General features: G+C 42.9%; 1 protein-coding gene across 3 annotated transcripts in view; it reads right to left on the bottom strand.

The window, feature by feature from the left end:
- Positions 1–16,140, bottom strand: part of foxp4 (forkhead box P4) — a 296,712-nt gene that overhangs the window by 114,508 nt on the left and 166,064 nt on the right. For all 3 annotated transcript variants that reach the window (XM_043716312.1, XM_043716313.1, XM_043716314.1), the window contains 2 exons: positions 8,891–9,013; positions 6,438–6,551 (listed from right to left, as the gene is read on the bottom strand). In XM_043716312.1, the coding sequence (XP_043572247.1) occupies positions 6,438–6,551; positions 8,891–9,013 (237 nt within the window). The remainder of the gene's footprint in view (positions 1–6,437; positions 6,552–8,890; positions 9,014–16,140) is intronic.

Genomic DNA, 16,140 nt, shown 5'->3' with positions numbered 1-16,140 from the left:
GTGAAGGGTGGAAGGTGTAGGGGAGATGTCAGGGGTGGGTTCTTTACCCAGAGAGTGGTGGGGGCATGGAATGCGCTGCCTGTGGGAGTGGTAGAGTCAGAATCTTTGGTGACCTTTAAGCGGCAATTGGATAGGTACATGGATGGGTGCTTAAGCTAGGACAAATGTTCGGCACAACATCGTGGGCCGAAGGGCCTGTTCTGTGCTGTATTGTTCTATGTTCTATGTTATATTCCGACCAGATATTCCAACCAAATCTCGTCTCATTTGTCAGCATTTGGCCCATATCCCTCCAAACCCTTCCTATTCATATACCCATCCAGATGCTTTTTAAATGCTGTAATTGTACCAGCCTCCACCACTTCCTCTGGCAGCTCATTCCATACCCATACCACCCTCTGTGTGAAAAAGATGCCCCTTAAGTCTCTTTTATATCTTTCCCCTCTCACCCTAAACCTATGCCCTCTAGTTCTGGACTCCCCAACTCCAGGGAAAAGACTTTTGTCTATTTATCTTATCCATGCCTCTCACGATTTTATAAACCTCTATAAGGTTACCCCTCAGCCTCCGATGCTCCAAGGAAAACAGCCCCAGCCTGTTCAGCCTCTCCCTATAGCTCAAATCCTCCAACCCTGGCAACATCCTTGTAAATCTTTTCTGAACCCTTTCAATTTTCACAACATCCTTCCGATAGGAAGGAGACCAGAATTGCACACAATATTTCAAAAGTTGCCTAACCAACATCCTATATAGCTGCGACATGACCTCCCAACTCCTGTACTCAATTTTCTGACCAATGAAGGAAAGCGTACCAAACGCCTTCTTCACTATCCTAACTATCTGTGACTCAACTTTCAAGGAACTATGAACTTGCACTCCAAGGTCTCTTTGTTCAGCAACACTCCCCAGGACCTGACCATTAAGTGTATAAGACCTGCTAAGATTTGCTTTTCCAAGATGCAGCACCTCGCATTTAACTAAATTAAACTCCATCTGCCACTCCTCAGACCATTGGTCTATTTTTAAAATCAGATCATCGTTGATCTGATTGACCTCAAATCCACATTTTCACCTACCCATTATAACCTTCCAAGCCTCTGCTCAACAATAGTCTATCTTCAAAATATTCAAGAACTTTGTTTCCATCACATTCACAGGAAGAGACTTTTCTCCCCATAGTCCTTGCATCTATTCTTCCGACCAAACTGCATGACCTCACACTTTCCCATGTTGTACTCCATCTGCTACTTCTTTGCCTACTCTTCTTTGTCCAAATCCTTCTGCAGTCTCTCTGCTTCCTCAATGCTGCCTGTCCCTCCATCTATCTTTGTACCATCTGCATACCCAGCCAGAATGCCCTCAGTTCCTTCACCTAGATCATTAATGTGCAAAATGAAAAGCTGTGGTCCCAACACTGACCCTTGTGGAACACCACTTGTCACCGGCTGCCATCCTGAGAAAGACTCTTTTATCTCCACTCTCTACTTTCTGACAGTCAGCCAATGCTCTATCCATGCTCGCACCTTGCCTCTAACACTATGGGCCCTTATCTTACTCATGTATGGCACCTTGTCAAAGGCCTTCTTGAAGTCCAGGTAGATAACATCCATTGGGTCTCCTTGGTCTAACCTGATTGTTACCTCCTCAAGTAATTCTAGCAAATTTGTCAGGCATGACCTTCCCTTGATGAAACCAAGCTGACTCTGCCCTATATTACCATACACTTCCATCATAATGGACTCCAAAATTTTACTAACAACTGAGGTCAGGCTAATCGGCAAATGTCCCAATGCTGACCCCCGGGTAAAAGTTACACAAGAATTATGGGAGAAAGAATAGGAGATTATGCTGATGTTGCAGCTGTACAAAACTCTGGTGCAGTTGCTCTTGGAGTATTGCATACAGTTCTGGTAACTGCAGGAGGATGTGGAAGCTTTAGAAAGGGTTCAAAGGCGATTTACCAGGATGTTGCCTGGTATGGAGGGAAGGCCTTATGAGGAACGGCTGAGGGACTTGAGGGCTGTTTTTGTTAGAGAGAAGAAGGTTGAGAGGTGACTTAATTGAGACATATAAGATAATCAGAGGGTTTGATAGGGTGGACATGAGAGCCTTCTTCCTCGGATGGTGATGGCTGACACGAGGGGACATAGCTTTAAATTGAGGGTGATAGATACAGGACAGATGTCAAAGGTAGGTTCTTTACTCAGAGGGTAGTAGTGGGGTGGAATGGCCTGCCTGCAACTGTAGTAGACTCGCCAGCTTTAAGGGCATTTAACTAATCATTGGATAAACATATGGATCAAAATGGAATAGTGAGGTTAGATGGGCTTCAGATTGGTTCCACAGGTTGATGCAACATTGAGGGCCGAAGGGCCTGTACTGCACTGTGATGTTCTATGTTCCGGAAACAGCAGCAAAGATAAATGAGGGATTGAGTACAGCATAAACACTGGCATGGAACATTTGGGCCGAATGGCCTTTTGTTTGATTTTTCTACTTTGAAACAAGTGCCCCAAAGCTTGTTAATGTTTAAACCACTTCTGTGCACCTTGAGTTAATCTGCAGCTGGAGTACTGAGTACAGCATTTCATGGAGGATGTGACTGCATTACAGTTGATGCAGAAATGTTTTTAAAAGATTTTACAAAGAAATGAGGATTCTAGCAATGATGGAAGGTTGTAATGAAGTGCTGTGATTCACCGGGTAGCTCTTCTAGCTGTGAGCTAGAAAGCTTCAAGATTGAAAATCCATTTCTGGTCTCATTGGCTATGAAAGAGCTCAGTTAGTGGGGTAGGCAGACTAGTGCGTATCAGGTCTGGTCCCCATCTTGGGTAAGCATGGAGGCCTTTCAGTGTTACACACGCCTAATCCAAAAACGATGGTTGCTGTGTAGCTGACCAATGGGCAGTGTGTTAATCTTGTGTAACATCAGAGAAGCTGAAAAGTGAGAGAGCAATGAGTGAAGGTTGGACAGATCATTTCCTTTGGAATACCTGAGGAGAGAGAGGAGATTTATTTGAAGAGGATGAAATTGTGTAGGTTACAGCTAGAGTTTTTAATGCTTTTTTGGGGATGTGGCATTTATTTCCCATCCCCAACTGCCTTTGTGCTGATTGGCTCTATTGGCCATTTCAGAGACAATTAAGAGTTAACCACATTGCTGTGGGTCTGGAGTCACATGTAGACCAGAACAGGTGAGAATAGTACATTAGCGAACCAGATGGGGTTTGTAATGACAAAGATGATCATTTCATGGTTACCAATAAACTAACTTCCAGTAATTAAAGTAAATTTCTCCAGAGACTGTAGTGAGATTTGAATCCACGTCCCAACAGCATTCAACTCAGGCCAGCCCAGTGACATTATCACCATTGCATTGTGTTCCAGAATTGATAGGGTGGATAGAAGGGACATATTTCTCTATTGCAGGTCGATAACCAGAGGACACTGATTTAAAGTGTCTGTTTAAGGATTAGAGGGGAGTTGAGAAGTATTCTTCATTACCCAGAGAGTGGAGGACGTCTGGAACTCATGATCTGAAATACTGACAAAGGCAGAAGCATCCATCTCATATAAAGAAACATCTGGATATGAACTTGAACAAACGTAAACTACAGAGTGAGCAACCAAGAACTGGACAGTGCAATTAGACTGGATTTTTTTTAGTTTGGCGAGCATAAACATTGAATAGCCTCCAGCCAGGGATATGAATGTTCCTGTGTCAGAAAATCATAGACAGCATGGAAACAGACCTTTCAGTTCAACACATCCATGATGGCCGGACATCCTAAATTAATCTAGTCCCACCTGCCAGCATTTGGCCCATATCCCTCCAAACCCATCCTATTCATATACCCATCTAGATGTCTTTTAAATGTTGGAATTGTACCAGCCTCCACCAGCTCATTCCATACACGCATCACCCTCTGTGCAAAAAAGTTGTCTTTTAGATCCCTCTTTGATCTTTCCCCACTCACCTTAAACCTATACCCTCTAGTCCTGGACTTTCCCACCCCAGGGAAAAGACCTTGTCTATTTACCCTATCCATGCCCCTCATGATTTTATAAGGTCACCCCTCAGCCTCTGATGCTCCAGGGAAAACAGCCCCAGCCTATTCAGCCTCTCCTTCTAGCTCAAACCCTGCAACTCTGGCAGCATCCTTGTAAATCTTTTCTGAACTTTTTCAAGTTTCACGACATCCTTCCTGTAGCAGGGAGACCAGAACTGCACACAGTATTCTAATAATGGCCTAACCAATGTCCTCTACTTTTCTGTGCTTATTGCCATGCCACAGTTATGATAAAATAAGAACATAAAACCCAGAGCAGGAGTAGGTTGTCTGGCCCTTTGGGCCTGCTCCACCACTCATTTAGATCATGGCTGATCTTTTTGTGGACTCAGCTCCACTTACCCACCCACTCACCATAACCTTTAATCCCTTTGCTGTTCAAAAATCTATCTTTGCCTTAAAAACATTCTATGAGGTTGCCTCAACTGCCTCATTGGGCAGGGAATTCCACAGCTGGACAACCCTTCTAGTGAAGAAGTTCCTCCTCAGCCTGTTCTTAAATCTGCTCCTCATTATTTTGAGGTCATACCCCTAGTCCTCGTTTCACCCACCAGTGGAATCAATCTCCCTGCTTCTATCTTATCTATTCCCTTCATAATTTTATATGTTTGTATAAGATTTACCCTCATTCTTCTAAATTCCAATCAGCATATTCAGTCTCTCCTCATAAGCCAACCCCCTCAACTCCGGAGTCAACCTAGTGAACCTCCTTTGCACCCCCTCCAGTGCCAGTACATCCTTTCTCAAGTAAGGAGACCAAAACTGCACGCCTCCCCAACACCCTGTACAGCTGCAACATAACCTCCATGTGTTTAAACCCCATCCCTTGAGCAATGAAGGACAATATTCCATCTGCCTTCGTAATTACCTGCCGCACCTGCAAACCAACTTCTTGTGATTAGATTAGATTACATTACAGTGTGGAAACAGGCCCTTCGGCCCGACAGTTCCACACCGACCCGCCGAAGCGTAACCCACCCATACCCCTACATTTACCCCTTACCTAACACTACGGGCAATTTAGCATGGCCAATTCATCTGACATGCACATCTTTGGACGGTGGGAGAAAACCGGAGCACCCGGAGGAAACCCACGCAGACAGGGGGAGAACGTGCAAACTCCACACAGTCAGTCGCCTGAGGCAGGAATTGAACCCGGGTCTCAGGCGCTGTGAGGCATGCATAGGGACACCCAAGTCCCTCTGCAGTGCAACATGCGGCAACTTTTCATTATTTAAATAATACTGTCATCCCGACCAAATGGATAACCTCACATTTACCAACACTGTACTCTGCCAGATCCTTGTCCATCATTTAATCTATCTGTATCCCTCTGCAGACTGAGCTGAGTGACCTTTTCACATCATTCCAATATTCAAGCAAAGTTTGAACAAGATCCTATGTCTCAGGAATGTTCCCTTTCTTTTTTTGTTCCACAAGTACTATCTCACACTGTAGTAATCCTCCTCCTAGATCCCTGTGGTTCAGTGTGGGATCAGGGCACAGCAGGAGATAGGCCACGAGGAGGATTGGAGCAAGAGATGGGCTGGAGGCAGCCAACTGGAAAAGGACAAGAAGCTTGGTACAACGTAAAGGTATTGAAGTTTGAATCAGGTTGTTTAGTTTGTCACTGATAGAAAATTGATCAAAACCATCACACCACATCATCCTGCACAGTGAGATATTGAATAATGCAGTGAGAGAGCCGACACGGTTCAGCGTCCCTTTACTTTCTGAGTTCTCAAGTCGTCTGCCTACTTTAAAATACACAGGCGACAAACCCCACACCTTCTTGTATTCAGAATACAGTTCTGGGATATTCCAGCCTGGTTTGATCTGTGTTGGGGAAACAAAGGAACAACCATTTCCCCTTAACATCGCTGGATAAAGGTAGGAAGTATCAGCCATTTTACTGCAAAATGTGAGAGTGCACATATATGCTCTTTGTCCAAGCATGTGCATATCTGTATATATCCACATATATGTGAGTGGGTGCCTATGCATGGATTCATGTGTGTTCATGTGCATGTGTGATGTGGAGATGCCAGTATTGGACTGGGATGGACAAAGTCAGAAGTCACATGACACCAGGTTATTGTCCAACACGTTTATGTGAAATCTCCGAAAGCTTGTAATTTAAAATAAACCTGATGGACTGTAACCTGGTGCCCTGTGACTTCTGACCATGTGTATTTGCACAGATGTTGATTGGAAACACGATTGCAATGCTTTTACAAACAAATAGCCATTGAGCTTGGATTGTCTAATCGCCCATATTGAGAGGTGTCACCCAGGTGATGTACCAGGTCGAGGAAGTGACAGTGTTCCCCATATGAGGAAAGACAGCTTTCCCCGAGAGCTACATACCTCTTTCGACTGTTTGATGGCTTGTTGCTGCTGTTGTTGCTGTTGTTGCTGTTGTTGTTGAGTTAGCAGCTGAAGGTGTAATTGTTCTTGTTGCTTCTTGTAATACTCTTGAAGCTGTTAAGAAATGAAAGATGGAAGGAAAAAGACAGAGACAGACAGATAATACAAAGAGTCTCAGTCAGAGTGAAAAAAGCCCACAGATGAAGCAATCAGAAAATTAATATCAGAACAATAGTCAGCACACAGCAAACTTCACCGCTATTCTCTGTTCGACAACACCAATTAAATTCTCGGTGGAAAGTTAATTATCTGTCAGTGCAATCCTACAGGGTCTGTGGGATCATTGTGTGCTGGTGACATGTAGATGAGGAACCTGTAAAAAGCTGCTTGGGATGACTGCTATGTTTAGAAAGATTCGAGAAATATATTAATTTAGATCAGGAGCTCATTTAAAGTGAAAGGAACTGATTACAGTGAGCACAGGGCATCTCGTGTATCAAGGAGGAGGGCTTATGCCCGAAATGTCGATTCTCCTGTTCCTTTGTTGCTGCCTGACCTGCTGCGCTTTTCCAGCAACACATTTTTAATCTCGTGTATCAACACCACTGGAAATAACTCTTCACTCTTCAATCCCTCACCTTTTCTCTCCTTTTCTGGAAACCCCCCTCACTGAACAGCAAAAGGCCATTCAGCCCCATCGATACTATCCTGTATTCAATTAAAGCTGACCTATACTTTCACTTCATTTGACCTCTTTGGTTCCAACAATCCTCAGCCAACAAAACATCACTCAATCTCAAAGTTTAATTGACCCCTGGCAGCCCTCAGCAGTTTTTTGGTTGGCTCGGGTCAGAGAGATTCCAACATCCATTCCCTTTGTGGGAAGCAGTACTTCTTGACATCATCGCTCAGTGGCCAGTAGCGAATTTTAAGATTTCCTTTTTGTTCTGGGTTTGATTCACTCCAGTTTCTTTCGATCAAACTCTGTCAACTCCTTTTGAGCATCTTCCCAACGAGGTCATGGTGTTAATCTTTGAAGCACAGTGAAACATAAACTCGACTGTCTCTGCCCTTAGTTTAGTCTTTTCTGCCTCACTATCACTCCAGTGAATCCTTCACACATATTCAGAAATGTTCTTCTTGTTGCACCTCTTCCTTCCTCACAGACACAGTTCTCAACCTCAGGAAGAGAACCCGCACTCAGTCATTCAGCCATTGGTCACTCAGCTACAACACTCTGAGACCTGGTCACTATACCCCACCACCATGAGACCCAGTGGGAACTGGCCCAGCACTGTTTCAAGATAAACCTGTCCCTTGAATCATCAAAAGTAAGTAATGGGGAAAGCCAATTGAATGTTGGCCTTCATTTTCAAGGGAAAGGAAAATAAAAATAAGGAGGTTTTGCTAAAACAATACAAAACATTAGTCAGACTGCACCTGGAACACTCTGAACAGTTTTGGGTCCCTTATCTCAGGGAAGACACTGGCATTGGAGCCATTCTAGAGAAGGTATAGAGGACTGTCTTATTAAGATAGGAGACCTTCTTGAAACAAGACCCCTGGGCGTCTTGGTGGGTAGATGTGGAAAGATTGTTTCCCCCGTGGGATAATCTGGGATTACAGGGTACAGGGTATAATCTCAGAATAAGGGGTCATTTTGATTTAAGACAGAGATAAATTGGAATTTCTTCTCACAGTGAGTCATGAATCTGTGGAATTCTTTAGCACCGAGGGCTGCTGAGGCTGGGTCATTAAGTATATACAAGGCTGAAGTAGATTTATAATCAGTAATGGAATCGAGCGGTTATGGGTTGTGGGATGGGTAATCTGTTTAATCATGATCTCATTAAATGGTAGATTAGACTTGATGGGCTGAATGGCCCATTCCTGCTCCATTGCCTGTCAGGCTTATGGTGTCTTCCTGGCTTGTACAGCAGAACATTAACTGAGCTATCAGTTGTGAGAGAGGATTAACCCGAGCTCCTGTTTTAAGCCACTTTAGTATCGAGATGTGGCTGGGGTAGAGGATCATGGAAAGGAGGGATGGGTGACGTCTGGGGGTTGAGGTGCAGGGAGTGGTTGGAGGGACAGTGCCTTTTGCTGAAACTTGTGGAGTTTCGTATTCAGCGGCAAATTTACAGCAACCTGCTCAATCCCTAAAATCACATCCAATGAGATTTGCTAGAGAGGGGATTGCAGGGTTATAATCAGAAGGTTACATTGGACATTTAATTTCCTCTTGAGGAAGTGGTAACAGAGATCCTAGCCCCAGTGATGGGAAGGGCACTTCAGTAATGCCCTGGTCGAGCAGCTGTCAGTGCTGATGGTAGCTGATGACTGATTGATACCAATAGGGAAACAGAAGCTGCTGAATGAGTGTGATGTGGTGCATGTGAGATTGGGGTTGTCGTGTGGAACGCTCCCCTGTGTAATGAGGCCTTGTTACTTACCTGCTGTAACATGACAGCTTGCTGCTGTTGCAGTAACGCCTGCAGCTGGGGAGGAGACAGAATCTGCTGCATCTGTTGTGGAGTGATCACCTGCGGGCTCATCATAGCCACGGACACAGGTACCTGCACCAGGACGAGAAGACATCCACAGTTAGCAGAACCTTCCAAAATCCTGAAACATTCAACAGCGCAGATTTAGCAGCCAAGTCCGGTTCCAGTGTGATACAGCTGGGTATCCCGAGCCCTGAGATAGGGATAGGATTAGCTAATCAACCAGAGGCAGCATGAGGAGAATTATTTTACAGTGAGTTATCGACATCGGGAATGCCTTCTGAGGGAATCCGTGGAAACAGAGTCAAGGGATTTGGATGATTATGTGGTGCAAATATTACCAAGGGCTGTCTGGGCAAAGAGGGGTGGGATTAATGGGAGAACTATTTTAAAACATTGTCATAGACACAATGTGCTTCTGTGCTGTAACAGTCATCAATTCTGTAAATAGCACAAGATTCGGGGAAGAGGGAGGTAGCGACAAAGTGAAGAGTTAATGGAGGGATTTTGTTGCTGCCTTGTTCAGTTTGACGCTCTGATCTCTATCACAGATTTAATGTCAAATAATTGGACTGATTATCAAAAGTAAACTGGAGCTTTATTTGTCCAGTTACAACAGAGTAAATATCAGATAGACAGGACATTCCATCCACACCATCCCTTGTCATTCCATTGAGGCAGTGATGGCCCATGGTATGTTGAAGTACTCTGTAGCCAAACATCTACAATATATTTGATGAAGTTTAAATCAGCGATTCTTTGTAAATGTAAAGATGTAAGGATTTGTGACAATATTCGAGAACTGATAAGAAACTGCTGAAGAGTAAGAAAAAACAAAGACTTGGCAGAGGCTGTTACGTCACCATAAGGGCCTGGTTCGGGGTTGGGATAGTGAATGGGATACTCTGAGATTTGTTGCTGCTACTACTGCTGTTTCTCATTTACATCAAAGACTTGGATCACAAGCTCAGTGCAAACACTTCAGCAAAACTACTAACAGGCAGTAGAGAGACACAACCCAGAAATTTCACCCAGAGTTGGACAATATATATTTGTGCCAAACAATAGTACAGTCAGATTCAGAAAGCTGCATGATGGAGAGAAATGTTAAGTGATTCACATTCCCTGTGTGAATAAAGTTGAAATAGCCTTTAGCTGGTAAGCAGAGTCAACACAAAACATAACCATCCAACACAAAAAAGCAATCAATGAAGACACAGCACTGTGAATCCAGGATACATCAGCAGTCAGTTATAAGTCATGATGAAACAATGATCTTTGCAGATCATATCCCCAGTTCTGGTCATTGAGACACAATTGATGGGGCAGGCCCATGTGTCAGAAAAATAGACAAGAGATATTTGGCTGTTTCAGCTTGGGAAATGATTGACCATATGACCATAAGAATAGGAACGGAAGTAGGCCATTCAGCCCCTCGAGTCTGCTCTATCATTCAATAGGATCATGGTTGATCCAACATTGCTCATGTCTACTTTCCCCATAACCCTCGATTCCCTGACTGATCAAAAATCTATCTATCTCAGCCATAAATATACACAATGACTCTGCCCCACAGCTCTCTGTGGCAAGGAGTTCAAAGACTCACAACCCTCAGAGAGAAGACATTCCTCCTCATTTCAGTCTTAAAATGACATCCCTTTATTCTGAGACCATGCTCTCTGATCCTAGACTGTCCAATGAGGGGAAACATCCTCTCAGCATTTACCCTGTCAAGCCCCTTATGAATCCTATATGTTAATGACAGTGGAAGAACAAATAATATGGAAATAGTTAGCACCACATTGAATTAAATAGTGGGTGCAAAACAAGGGGAAACTAGCAAAATGTAAATTTCAGAATTATATTAGGAATGTTTTTGCTTATTTCACGATCAAAACTCAGATTAGAACTCCAAAAACTGTGTGGGAGGAAAGTTTCTGGTAAAATTCTTTGATGCAATATTTGAGTGGTTGAATATGAGAATTTGTAGCGTCAGTCTGGAAGGCTGAATTAAAATGGGCTGACTTGTCTTTCTCATCTGTGACACTCTTGAAGAGAGGTAACAAGTGGAACCGTGATACTCAAACACAAATTGAGATTTCAGTTCTGAAATAAGTTACACACAAATAATATTTTAGTGAGCAACTTGACAGAATGGTTAATGTCCCTCTGCTCAGGGTCAACACTGGGAGCTGTCTTCATGAATCCAAATGAAACTTGTGTCAATATAAACAACAGCATTAGATGTATTTCTGGGAGGGGAAATGACTGAAGAGGGACTGAGAGAACAATTTCTTTATCTCTCACAAAATATTTCTTCATTGTAAATGCAAATATTATGGCACATTGTTTGTTCATGAGACTGTGAGAGAGTCACCGTGATCAACCCTCAGAGCCTGGGTTAAGTGTACTTTATCCTTTTGAACAAATGGAGTTGATTTGTGTCAAATATAACAGCCAGTGGCTCAGTACAAGTTACATTAAAATATAATCCCACTTTGCCTTCCTGACACAGACTCGGCACCTTCCACATCTGCCTGAAACTGGTTAATACAAATTGTATATTAAAAAAATTTAAATTGCTAATCAAAATCCATCAGCTTCTAATTGGTTTTCAATTAAGTGTAGCAATCCTACTAATTAAATCTTCACAGCTGTGACCCACTAATAGCACCTGACATCACTTCCTGTGCCAAAAACATCATTGGTGGCTATGTTTTTAAGGCCACAGTAATGGTGAATGAGTTCATTGGAGATGACCCATTCATCATTGTCACCAAAGTGATCGCTCCCTATTGGTGGGAGGATTATTTGTACACAGGACAAATTCAGAGATGTCGAATGAAGTCCCTCAAGTGGATGTAAAATATCCTGTGGCACAATTTGAAGAAAAGCAAAGGAATTCTCAGTCATCTCACCTTGACCAGCACTGTCAAAATCAGATTAATTACCCTCTTTCGTCGTCCACTGCTTTTGGGATCTTGCTCTGTACATTTTATTTGTGGATATGACCAAGTTAAGAGTAGGTTTGCAGTCTGTGAAATGATCGACTGGTTATGAGACAGACTGGGAAAAGCTGAGGTTAGAAGATGTGATCATTGTACAAATTGTCTCTGCCTTTGATCTTTGGAGTATGTTTTCATTTTGTGGTTGATCACATCAGGTGACAGAAAGTCAGAATATGCTGATTTAAGTTCAGCTTCTAGTTGCTCCATTTACAAGCTGGGACCCAATGGAAACAGGTTTTGGCACTTGCTCCCATGATTCCAGGGGTGAAAAGAAGTCAAACAGATAAATGTGCAAAGAAATCCACCCAAGGATAGAGGAGTTTTACTGAGCCAGGATTTGAGGCTTAAGCTGTTATTTAGGGAAAAGGAAGGAAGTCTTGCATTTTGATAACACCTTATTATCTCTCTGAAGTAGTTCCAAGTGCTCAGATGAATTATTCTGAAGTGCATTGACTGCAATTTTGGCAAACGTAGCAGTATTCTATGTACAACAGCAATCCCAGGATCAAACAGGATGAATGAGGTGATAATCAGTGTTATATTACTTTCTTTGAAGGAATGTTGATCGCAGACCTTCTTGTTTACCTTCTGATCGTGCCGTGAGATATTTCACATCTATCTAATGCAGCAAGCAAGACAATCATTTCATGTTTTCTATTCAGGTTCGCACCTTTAAGTCAGCCCTCTCACAGAAACACTGCTCTTAATAAAAGTAAATTGCTGCAGACTTGGATTGAGGGTCTTTGTTTTGGGAAGGATAGAGGGTCTTAACTTTGACTCATTTAATCCTAATGGCAGATCTTTCTCAATCAGTGTTACAATCTATCTTTCCTTAAAGTCTAATTTTTACCTGATGTGGAGGGGCCGGTGATGGATTGGGTTGTACAAAGTTAAAAATCACACCACACCGGGTTATAGTCCAACAGGTTTATTTGGAAGCTAGTGTTTTCCAATAACCCTGTTGGACTATAACCTGGTGATGTGTGATAGAACACAGAACATAGAACATTACAGCGCAGTACAGGCCCTTCAGCCCTAGATGTTGCGCCGACCTGTCATACTGATCTGAAGCCCATCTAACCTACACTATTCCATGTACGTCCATATGCCTGTCCAATGACGACTTAAATGTACTTAAAATTGGTGAATCTACTACTATTGCAGGCAAAGCATTCCATACCCTTACTACTCTCTGAGTAAAGAAACTACCTCTGACATCTCTTTCCTTGTAAGACCTTCCTTCCATACCAGGCAACATCCTAGTAAATCTACTCTGCACCCTTTCCAAAGCTTCCACATCCTTCCTATAATGTGGTGACCAGAACTATACACAGTACTCCAAGTGCGGCCGCACCAGAGTTTTGTACAGCTGTAGCTTAACCTCATGGTTCCGGAACTCGATCCCTCTAATAATAAAAGCTAAAACACTGTATGCCTTCTTAACAACCGTGTCAACCTGGGTGGCAACTTTCAAGGATCTGTGTACCTGGACACCGAGATCTCTCTGTTCATCTACACTACCAACAATCTTACCATTAGCCCAGTACTTTGCATTCCGGTTACTCCGACCAAAGTGAATCACCTCACACTTGTCCGCATTAAACTCCATCTTCCACCTCTCAGCCCAGATTTTTAATTTTAACCTGGGTTAGGTACTTGATACATTGCTTCCAGCTTTAGCACTTTGATTTTCCTAATTCCAAGAAAGAGTTCATTGGTAATTGCACTCAGTTGGCAGAATTTGATTGTATACAGTGGAAGTGTCCCTTCCTCTGAGCCAAACCTGAATTCAAGTCTCACCTGATCCAAAGCTGTGTCACAACATTCTGATTGGATTGATGAACAATATCTACACTTGGAAAAGGATTAAAATTGGGCCAAACTCATTGCTTGCAGAATGTTTTCCTCAATGTTGAATTCAAGATTTGCAGATGAAGCCAAATGAGGGAAGGTGCAGTACTGCGGCTGTGCTTCAGGTTGTCAACCATCCCAAATATTCCCACAAATTGCCAATCAACCAACTGGTTTTGAAAAGGCCACCTATTTGGACTTCTGGTCTAGTTGAATTGAATTGAATTAAATTTATTGTCCCGTGTACCAAGGCACAGTGAAAAGCTTTGTCTTGCGAGCAATACAGGCAGCTCACGTATTTCAGTAGCATAGATAGTGTGCATCAGATAAGGAGTCAAGTTCCAGGATTCCTTCTGGAAAACTGTTGATAGATGCAGTTTAACCTACCCACCAAGTGAGGATTGTGCAGTTTGGATGATATGTATTTTATATCCCAAGAAATTTTAATATCCCAAGAAGCGAAACAATCATGGCATTCAAACAGATGAAAGACTTAACAGACAATCAATTTTTCAATGTATAATTTCAGTTACATCACGCTGTAAATTTCTGCTATAAATTCTGTGTGTTAGGATTGAGCCCTCCACTATCACCTGATGAAGGAGCGTCGCTCCGAAAGCTAGTGCTTCCAATTAAACCTGTTGGACTATAACCTGGTGTTGTGTGATTTTTAACTTTGTACACCCCAGTCCAACACCGGTATCTCCAAATCAAGAAATTTTATATTCTGCTGAAAACCATGGAGATGGGGTGGATTATGTTAAAATCATCAATTCTATCTTTCTTCTTTAAAAATCTTCTTTAAAACCCATCGGTCTGGCTGTCATTCATAAATTTCATTGGTCATGTTTGTGTCTTGATATTTTTCCTTCTGGAAAATGTAGCACGAAAGAAATCAAAAGCAAGACAATTTTATTTGAATTCATTCATGGGATGTGGATGTTACTGACTAGGCCAGCATTTATTGCCATCCTTATTTGCCCTTGAGAAGGTAGGGGTCAGCTGCCTTCTAGAACCGCTGCAGTCCATGTGCTGTAGGTTGACACACAATGCCATTAAGGAGGGAATTCTAGGATTTTCACCCAGTTACAGTGAAGGAATGATGATATATTTCCAAGTCAGGATGGTGAGTTGTCTTGGAGGGAAACATGCAGAGGGTGATGTTCTCATGTATCTGCTGCTCATGCCCTTCTAGATGGGAGAGGTCATGGGTTTGGAAGGTGCGAGCCACTGTGCAGATTGCTTCAACTTTGATCACAATGATTCCCACTGAGTTCGGGCCTCAGCAATAACGACACAATTGTCATTGCACATGCCCAATCTGAACCATGCTTACTGCTTGGCAATTTGCCCTATAAGGGAGAAAGTGAGGACTGAAGATGCTGGAGATCAGAGTTGAGAGTATGGTGCTGGTAAAGTATAGCTGGTCAGGCAGCATCCGAGCTCATTCCTGATGAAGGGCTTATGCTCAAAACATCGATGTTCCTGCTCCTCGGATGCTACCTGAATGGCTGTGTTTATCCAGCACCACAATCTGCCCTATAAACCAGTCCCTAACCTGTGTTTTAGACATTTCACATCTGTGTATTCTGGTCAAGCTGAAGCTAAGTTGTGAGGTCTGCTGTCTCCAACAGCCTGTGAAAGCACTGGTATCTGATATGAGTCTGCCGCTGACAGGTTTCACCTCATCCAATAAACCTTATGTTGTTTCCCATATCACAAGAAACTGGTTGTGGATTTTGTGGTATTGAATCCAACATCCTTTTATTACAACTGGCTGTTCTACATAAACAGTATATTCTTCAGGCACAGAGTGCTGAGCTCGGTCCCACAGAGCAGCAGGCTTGCAGGAGAGTGTCAGGCTTCAAGTAATTAGAGGGAAGACAGAGTCTGAGATCTTTTTACCATCAGGCCACATTCTACAATACAATGACGACGTATCTCACTGACCATGGGACATAACACAACAATACCTGGCCTGACATATGAAGACTGACCACTTATTAAAGGTATGGGTGAGAAGGGGTTGATCAGTTCTTTTGCTGTATTTGACCCTGTACAATGTGGTACTAGCACCTAGAATAGCGCAGGGTCTCTTGTTTTCCTGTTTTAACATCCCATCCTTGACTTCAGGACAGCAATCTGTAATGAGCAGAGTGTCACAGAGAGCACTGCTGGAGCCACAGTTAGTTACATGTCATAATAATGGATGAGGAAAGTGAACGTGCTGCAGCCATGTTTGCAGGTGACACAAAAACAGATGGAAAGGCAAATTGTGAGGATGACACAAAGAGTCTTTAATGGGATACAGGCAGCTTCACTGAGTGGGCAAAAACTTGG

Source organism: Chiloscyllium plagiosum, chromosome 26 (assembly GCF_004010195.1).
Source record: "Chiloscyllium plagiosum isolate BGI_BamShark_2017 chromosome 26, ASM401019v2, whole genome shotgun sequence".
NCBI classification, from domain to species: Eukaryota; Metazoa; Chordata; class Chondrichthyes; order Orectolobiformes; family Hemiscylliidae; genus Chiloscyllium; species Chiloscyllium plagiosum.
The sequence above is the reverse complement of the archived record's forward strand: the minus strand, read 5'-3'. Positions and strand labels throughout refer to the sequence as shown.